General features: G+C 46.1%; 1 protein-coding gene across 1 annotated transcript; it reads right to left on the reverse strand.

Annotated features, from left to right (window-relative positions):
* Nucleotides 1-3,852: 3,852 nt before the first annotated feature.
* LOC142586259 (sulfotransferase 1C2-like) lies at nt 3,853-8,821 on the reverse strand. Its single transcript, XM_075697507.1, has 2 exons — nt 8,812-8,821; nt 3,853-4,976 (listed from the first exon to the last, which is right to left on the reverse strand). Exons 1-2 carry the CDS (start codon nt 8,819-8,821, stop codon nt 4,009-4,011), a joined length of 978 nt encoding a protein of 325 aa, XP_075553622.1. The 3' UTR covers nt 3,853-4,008.
* Nucleotides 8,822-9,251: the final 430 nt, after the last annotated feature.

The following is a 9,251-nucleotide window of genomic DNA, read 5'->3' on the forward strand; positions in this document are numbered from 1 at the left end:
TTATCGGGACACTGCGATCTAGAGGCACGCTTTATCCTGTATAAGAAGTGTCGCGTAAATGCAGGACGAAGCCGCAGGCGATGCCCTAGTGTTTCAAACTTTCTGTTGTCTCTCTCACATTTACGGTGACCATAGCGCTTAGGCGGCATGGACAGTAAGGAACAACAGGTACGGGGGGCGGGTCTTCAACTGCGTTTTTGCATTGAGAAGTGATGCACTTATACCCGACGTAGCGACAACAAATAGCAACCCACGGAAATAGTCAGGGGTTATCACCGCACTTCAAGTCCAACAGAGTCCATGGAGCTAAGCCATTTCGTTTCTGGTCAGTGGCTGCAGACGCGGCGCTGACACAGCTAGCGCTAACTTTTGCCACCATGCGCACTCCACGACTTGCCACGTCACTTTATTCCCATTTATGTACAACATACTGCAACCCTTGAAAAATAGTTCACAACCTTCATCATAGCAGCGCACCGATAAATGCCACTTAAGTACATCGCCGCGCATCACCACACCGCAGTGAATCACCGCGTGCTGACAATGTCGCATAGCGTCGACTAAGCGCTATAGTCGTAGTAAATATATCAAGCCAGCTAGCCCGAAAATGTGTAATCCTCTTACGTTTCTTTCAGACGCACATGTTGATATCGGTGAGTTGACTTCCCCAGTCATAGTGGCTCATTGGCTATGGCTTTCTGTTGCTAAGCACAAGGTCGCGGGTTCGATCCCTGACGGCGGCATTCCCGTTGGGCGTGCATTCTCGCGCACTTAGATTTAGGTTTGTGTTTACGGACGCCAGGTGGTTAAATTTATCTCTGAGCTCGCCACTACGGCATCTCCCACAGCACTATTGCCGCTTCGGGACGTTGAAGTCCATCGATCAATCATTTGACTTTCATGCTACGCATCCCCCCCGCCTACCCAGTAGAGCATATGAATAATAGATATCTTGAAAGGCATTAATTCAGAAGCAAGCCCTTGTGGCTGTTCTGGGCGCTGTGTGCAAAGCGGAAGCTATCTGTCTGGACTGACGAGCAAATTATAGGAAACGACAACTTCAGTCAGAAGAACACCAACAAGAAGTTAAAAGAGCAGGGTGCCAAAAGTGAAAAAAAAATTAAGTGCGCGTTAGGAAAGACATTGCAGCGCGATCGGCGTGAAGGTAGAATTGATTGAGAAGTGAAGATGAACAGACATGTCTACGCTGTGTCTCGGAAACTTCGACAAGGCCGTGGCATGCTGGTCGGGGGTCTCGCCCCAGCACCTCGCGTCACCGAAGTCCACCCGCCCGAGGTCATGCCTCAGTGAGGCGCCGCCGTCGACAGCCAGGACCAGTGCACGGCTTCCCGTCTGTCTGGCTGCATCCACGTCAGGCAAGCGCCGAGTACCGTGACTACGCAGGCCACGTCAACGATCGTCCCACAGAAAGCATCGTGGACTCACACCAACTGACGTTAGCGAATCATTTGTTTAAGAATGCACAGCCAGTGACCCTATTCAGGGACAGCATTCTGTGTGCATGTTGTGGAATTTGGAAAACTTTGCAGAATGCTGCTGTTGCACAAGTTTGTAAGAACAACGTCGAATGATAGTTGTATCAGCTATGGATCCTTATAACCTTTTGGTTCCGATGTTGTTGTTATCCCAATCACTGTTCATGTTTGTGTGTTGAAATGAAGTTCGTTTTGTTAGGAAGTCTGTGCACTCGACTGTCAATTCTGTCGAGTGGGGTGTTAAGACCAGGTTTTGCGTGACTGCAAGATTATGTGTCTTTGATGACGATTTTTTTTATTCAGTGAATTCATTACGGACGTTTCTGGAAAGTGGTTGTTTAACCTAATGGTATCAGTCCTTGAACACTGAAGAACTTATAGTTGCTAGAAGAGCCGCGGACAAAACAACCACCAAAACTTTCAACTAGATCCAAAAGTATTTTGTTTATTGCTCTGGTACCGACATAAATTAGTTTGGGCGATAGCAACAACCGTCTTAAGCGCATATGATTTCATCTAACTTTTAAGTTAATTATAATACGCGAAGACAAAAGATGCAAAGATTTGATGACAAGATATACCTGCAACATTTCCTCATTTTTTGGAATGCAACTGTTCATCCCTATTTCTTTACCCTCCCCTTTACCTGGCGTCGAGTAGCAGGCAAGAGGAGTTAACCTCGGGATGACCTATCCTTCGTTCCTTAAATTTATTTTCTCTTTGTTTCCAGAAAAGTGCAAGGAAGGTTGTCGCTACCTATTAACGCTTTCTTGTCTGTTTTCTGAATGTTTCTTTCCTTCCAAAGTGAGTGAAGACGAGTGTCAATGCTTGAGCACATTTCCATTCCAGTAAAATAAATCAGGAACACAAACGCCCTTTCACAGAGGCATAAATTTCTTACCCTTTCTAAAATTCAGGATATAAGACCCTTGCTTTAGATCGCTTAATTTTTTAATCAATTTGGTCATATTTATTTGCGTATCTATGTCACGGACACTTCGCACACATGTGTGCAATATTATTGACGTTTCTGTGGATACGGCTTTAGCACTGTTATTATCACACCGCACAACCAGCTCCATCGATTAGCTGCAATCAGCTGTAGCACCGTCCTTTTGATGTCGTAAGATCGTCTCAAGGTAAGAAGCTTTCAGAAGTGTGAAAAGTGATAGTAAGAGAAGTGCTCCTTGCTGCAGGAGGACTTGGCCTTGCAAAAGCTGCTGCAAATAACTCCGCGCTATAGCGTAACTTATGAAGCGAGGTTGGGTTCGAAGCCCGTCTCATCTGGATTAAACCGATCATCTGGATTTAAAAAGTGAGGTGACTGCGCGTCACCTCACTCCATGTTCTCCTGTTATCTGAAACGCAGGGTTCGCACTCTTTCGCACTCCAGCTCCGTACCACGGATAAACTTGAGTAGGAGCTGAAAAAGCCCTCTCCTAGATATCCACTCTCCTCGCGGGAACAAAGGGTCGCTTGCGATTGTATGTTGCGCTTCAGTACACCAACTGCCACTTTACGTTCGTGATCAAATTCGGGATGGTCGAACAAATAATGGTTGACGTCACCGGGAGGCACGTTGCTTTCCTATGTTTTGTGTCCTTGGTATCCATGGCATCCCTGGTGCACCCTATATGATGCGCTATTATGCATCCAATAGGCAAATTTTGTCGAAAAGTTTACGTAATAAAATAACAAAGCGCCTGTCTCGCGTATCTGGCCATTCTCGTGGATCGATCGCTAAAAGTAGCGTCGTCTAAAATGTCGCGTAGGCAATGGCTATGTGCCTCTTCTCAATTAACCTTTTTGACGCCAAGTTGGGCATGTGTCGCTCGGGCCACTCAGTATGTGCCAGTGGATATGCTTCGCAGGGTATACGCCACTAGTTATGCGCCAGTAATCAATGAACCTCTGTGACGGCAACTTGGCTCACGGGCTATCACGACAACAACAAACAACACCATCCGCTGCATCAGTTCAAAAAATGTCCTAAGAACATTAACGGTTCGCTGCAGAACAGTTACATGATTCACCAGAATTGTTCTCTACAAAACTAAGGCTGCTCCGCATTACGTAGATGTCTACTGGACTTGACTCTACTTGATTTTTTTTTCAACAGGGGTTTTGGACAATGACATGGTGCGCAATGGTCTTCGTGAAAGTAGCAGGGCAAATTACAAATCACGTGTAAGAAGGTACTGCCAAGTTTTTCACTAGGAGTTGGATGAGAAGTCACTCTTTATTAACGTCTATTGTCGAATTACAAACACAAGTTCCTGTATGTGTCAATTGACCCAGAATAAAGCAAGTCAAGAATAAAATTTCGACAATTTCACCACTTTTGACACACCCGAATACAATCTAGAAAAACTACCACAGAATGAATACGTGCTTGATTCTAGACCCTATAGTGCAGTAATGTGGGTTAGGTTACCATGAGTTACGGCCCCACCGAACGTTCTCACTAAACTATGAAGTCAGCGCCTCGTGAAATAGACTGCTACAATTTGTCTCACTCAAGGAAGTTCATGTCCGGCCACAGGTTGGCGATGTCGCTGCCTTCGGTTTCTCTCTTGAACTTCTCGTTCAGACGTTTGAGCTGTTCTTGAGAGAAATGGTTCTTCCAGTCTCCCACAATTCCCTTCCGGACATATTTGACTTTGTTTGCCGCCTCCACGCCAGCAGAATGAATGCCTCGATGAAATTGCCGGAATCCCTCGTACTCCGGACCTTGGAATTTGAAGCTGCCGCGAAAGAAATCTTGGATGATACCGTTGGTGTACTTTTTCATTTCGTCCACGCTGCTGTATTTCACGACGTCGCGGAGCCTTTTGCGGTCGTCCTTGAGGAGATTAGCTTCGTACTCTGCGCCCATAAAGCGAGCAATTCTGAGAATCGTTTCTTCGGGGTCGCGCTTCAGATCCTCGTAAACGACGAAAAGCACGTTGGGATCCCGGCTTCGCGCGTACCAGTCCTTGTAGAAAGTGAAGAAGTTGCCGCAGTCGACCTCGTCTTTCATGAAGAGCTCAAAGGCGTCGTCAAAGGTCCCGTCATAACAGTACCCGACAAACGCGTGCCAGTGGTATTGCAGAGAGACGATGACGTCACGCGGGTTCCGGGCGACCACGAGGTATTTGGCCTCAGGGCTGTACTGCAGCAGCTGGACGGGCAAGTGGGTCTTAAGCGCGCCGGGTTTCTTCATCCACTGCACGCACTCGGCTCCGAAGGCCTCGATGTACGGACTGGCCCGGTAGAACTGCTCCGCGTTCGATGGCGGCACGCCTCCCGTCTGAATCAGGTAGACCACGTGCTGGGTCCACGTGGTGCCGCACTTGACGTACGTGACGATGTACAGATCGTCCTTGGTGGGTTTGTACTTGCAGGCCGATTCGATGCGCTCTCGCGGAAAGAAGCCAGCCAGTGGCACGCCCTTGTAGTACAGCAGATTGGGCTTGTTCGACTTCGCCACATTGCATTCAGCTGCGATTAGGGAACACAAGAGGTATTAATGCTTGAGGCAATTTCGAGGGACTTTTTCGAGTGTTGTCATGAGAACGAAAATTTGAAGAAATAATGAGTAAATCGCGAGCCCCCCCCCCTCCCTCCCTCCTAAGGTAACTGCATTGGTGATACGATGTGGACCTTTTTATACAAGCAAGAGCAATAGTTCTGGTGTAGAAGTTTATAACACTTGTCTTGACACCTAGCGTGAAAAACAAAACCTTAATTCTTTAAATGTTCTGATATTCCTGCAGTCTGTAGAATATGGCATTTTAAAAATAAACTGAACATTTATCTCGCTATAGCCAAACTCAAGCTATTCCTTGCTTCAGGCTGATGCCTGTCAGAGTGTTTGCTGAAACGAAAAATAAATTGAATGAAAAAAGAAACATGTGCTTACTTTTCCAAGGCGCTAATTGTAGTAAGACTGCGTTTTATTCGTAATACACAAACTACTGATATCTTTATAATTTCTTTTAATGCCGAAAAGCAACCGCTTGTGGGCAAATGTCCTCTGCCTGTTATTTCATGAAATGCATTGTTTTTAATGAAGGAAAAAATCAGACATCCAGCCGTTCGTAGAGATTGCTACAAACGAAACCCATACGGGTTCCTCGAAAGAAAAGCCTCGAACCCGGGACCTGGGAACCCGGGACCGGGCGGTGGTCCCGGGAGTGTGGTCGACAAATTCGACTTCGCCCTGCCATCTGCTAGCCACCTGGCTAGCTCAGATGGTAGTGCGGCTCCCTCGGAATGGCGGTGGCCCCGGGTTCGAGTCCCGGACCAGGACAAATTTTTCTTCAACTCTGAGACTTTTCTTTCGAGGAACCCGTATGGGTTTCCTTTGTAGCAATGGCTACGAACGGGTGGATGTCTGATTTTCCCCGTCATTAATTACTTGTCTCCACCTTGCGGGTTTCCGCAGAACTGTTACGTCAATGCATTGTTTTGCTTCAGTTTGAAGAAAATGAAGTTTCTTTCTTTGACGACGTTGATTACATTATCATTTAACCATTCTCTGGGCAGGTAGGAAAGTTGGATTTTAGCATTAATGAACAGACACTGTAACTTATTTTCTAAGAGAAACTGCAGAAGGCATGTGTATTGCTCACAGATGAATTCATTACCGCGCGGCGCATTCTCAGCTTATCAATAATTGAATTAGTCTATTTAATCGTGCGCAGATTGTCATCTGTGATCGCTCAGATTGCAGTGGCACTTCCGATTCACCGAGATTGGAGCAGACGAACACACCAAAAAAAACATTTTTAGAGCCTAATAAAAAAGCAAAACTTGCAACGCTATTAACAAGAAGACTGCTTTTCTGGATCCATTATTTGCAACAGCCTCAAAACAAGATTGTCTGGAAAGCTTCGTGGCAGCGTAACCTTTGTGAACCTCCCGCTCTAACCACGTCGAACGCCTCACACTGGGGTTATTAAGCGTCACTTAAGATGAATGTAATCTTATGTAGCGGAGGCGTTGTAGAAGTCGCTGCGTCTTCTATTGTCTTGCTCGTATTGTTCTTCTCGCTACACAATAGATGATAAAGGCTGCCTGGCGCGGCCGATGTGGTATGACTAGCACGTCGTCTTCTCCTACTCATGAAATTGGTGTCAGGTTGACAAGACGACGATTTCTGCTTCCGCTCTCATAAGCGTCAAATTTCGTCATGGTCTAAGAATATAATATCACTTATTGGAGCTGCAATATCTCCTCTTTTCTTGTTCTGTAACATGTAAATCGTGCTCGCTCTGATCTGTGAAAACTGGAGTCTCCACCGCGTTCGTTCGTATCACAAATGAAGGAGGGTGGTGCGGTGGTGACGATGCATGGCAGGCAATTGTTGCTAAGGTCACAGGGAATCCTCTAAGATTGCCAGGAAAATCATTTGAGTGGGAATAAGTTTGCAAGAGAGAGAGAGAGAAAACTTTAATGAGAACGAGCAGTTTAGTCGGCTGGGCCTAGGCCTCCCACGATGGGACGTCGAGGTCTTGCCTTTTCGCCGCTTCGTAGGCCGGCTGTGTCTCCCAGAGTTGGTCGTCGAGATGGGAGCTGCGCAGGGCGGCGTGCCATCTCGACGAGAGGGTCACGGGATTAAAGTCTCGGTAGTGTTGTTTGCACTCCCATAGCATGTGGGGGAGTATTGCTGATTGAGTTTTACAGATCTTGCACGTCTCGCTCTGGTAGATGTAGGGGTATATGATGTGATAGCGTGTGAGGGAGGGGTATGTATTGGTCTGTAACAGGCGAAGGGTGGTTGCCTGTGCTCTGCTTAACTTGCGGTGGGGAGTGGGGAAGGTTCTTCTTGCGAGGTAACATGACTTCACAAGGTCGTAGTATCTTTAAGGCGGTCGCGTCCTGCGGGTGCACCTGCACCGTCTCCGGCACGGTTGACTACTCCTCGTGCTACGGAGTGTGTAACCTCGTTGAGAAAGAAACAAAAAATATTTATTTTGATCGGACTCGCTGAGAGGTTGTAAATTTTCAAGCGTCTCAGATTAGAAGAATATACGGGGGCGAAACCATTGCATGTGATGTTGGTTGAAAGCATGGACTTGGTCATCGTCAGGAGATGCCAGGCTAGGTCACATCTGCTACCCTGACGAGGACAAGTGTCTGTGCCGTCTAAAAGTTCGTTGCGCGCTAACATTTTGCGTGTTTTGTCTACGCTGATATCATCAAGATTCTTTGTTCATTAAAATCTGTCTTGCTTGTTTTGAGGAGCACTGAGGAAACCGACCTAATGGGTCAAAGTCTCTGATTCATTATTACTTGTCTTAACGATCTCGTGAAGCATTCTTGCGGCCCTGCCAAAATAACATAGGTATTTTTAATAGAGATTCAGATGTCGTCCTTCATGTATACGCAACCAACTTTCTTGCTAACAGAAACTTCAGATATGAAAACATTACCTATTTTGTACCTAGCAGAATTGGTAAGAATCCATTCAACCAGACAGAAAGTATGTTTTATGAAAAATGGCGTGAAATGCAATAAAACAAGTCAGCACACTACGTTGCGACATACTGCTACCGAGAAACAACAGCCAGCAGGTTACCTTTCAACTCGCTTTACTAAAAATCTTTGCACATATTATTCAAACTTGCATCGCATGTCCAATAAGACGTGTTTCATGATAGATTAGGCATGCTTTAAATAGAGTTATTTTCATCTGTGCTTTTAATCTCTATATTGGCAACCACAGTTGTTTGGCGCGTCTAGCCATCTTTCCGTGCTATATAGTTTCGTAGGACATCTGCTTATGTTGTTCTACACAGAACAGCTTTGTTTTTAGCGCACGGATGTCTGTGTTGTCGGCTTTCTGCCGTACCTCAAAGGCTCTTGCTCTTCGCAGCACGACTATGGCATTCCATCAGGCCCTCGCCTGCCAAACTGATGTCAATGAAACGCAGTATATTCGCAGAGGTTCAGTCTTTCCTTCCGTCAGCTTGTGTTGCGTGAGTCTTTTTAGCCATTCAGCGCTGCTTCCACCACGAAGCCTTTCCCCCTCTCGGGTACGTGCCTGATGGAGCAATAACAATGGAAAGCGTAAACTGATAGGCTCTATTTCGTCTTTCATTTTTAATGTTTCCGTCCGTTTAGGCTGTCGATTCAAACCTCCTGATAAAGCCAACACGCCCAATTACTGATATTATTCAGCGATATTTGCCGCTGTTCGCTGTCGGTCATGTGCTCATATAGTTTTTCTCCCTCGCCTACTGACAAAGGAACACACTAAGTAAAAGTATGACGTCGCAAACGTTCGCAAGTTTGAAGGATGTAAGAGTATACTTACAGGAAATCGGCTTACCGGCATTCATGGCACCCGTAGATCTCGAGCCAGTGCTCAGCAATTGTTCTTTCGATTTCTTGCCTTACACCTCCGAACCTGACACCATCAAAATGTCTCAAACTATTGAGTGAAGCTCCAAGTCTCACTCACCCGATAGTGCCCTCCCTTTTTTTCCTCACCTCTTGAGTGGCCCATAGGTTGTCGCCCTTCTGATACGCCACGAGTCCTGTACTTTGTTCTCCGATAACCCCCAATATAGTTTAGCTCTCTCTCTCTTTGATACTCCAGTCACTGTTCACTGTTTTCTACCTTTGTCAATGGCATTAAAGAAACAGCAAGATAGCGAACATATTCCTTTGCATTCAGTGTTATCTGCTTGTCATACGTTGCAAAGGAGGTGGTAGCAATGCACGAAAGGGCGAATGCTATACAGTATGATCATTTTTAGGTGTTATTGA

The sequence above is a fragment of the Dermacentor variabilis genome, chromosome 6, assembly GCF_050947875.1.
Source record: "Dermacentor variabilis isolate Ectoservices chromosome 6, ASM5094787v1, whole genome shotgun sequence".
In the NCBI taxonomy this organism is placed as follows: Eukaryota; Metazoa; Arthropoda; class Arachnida; order Ixodida; family Ixodidae; genus Dermacentor; species Dermacentor variabilis.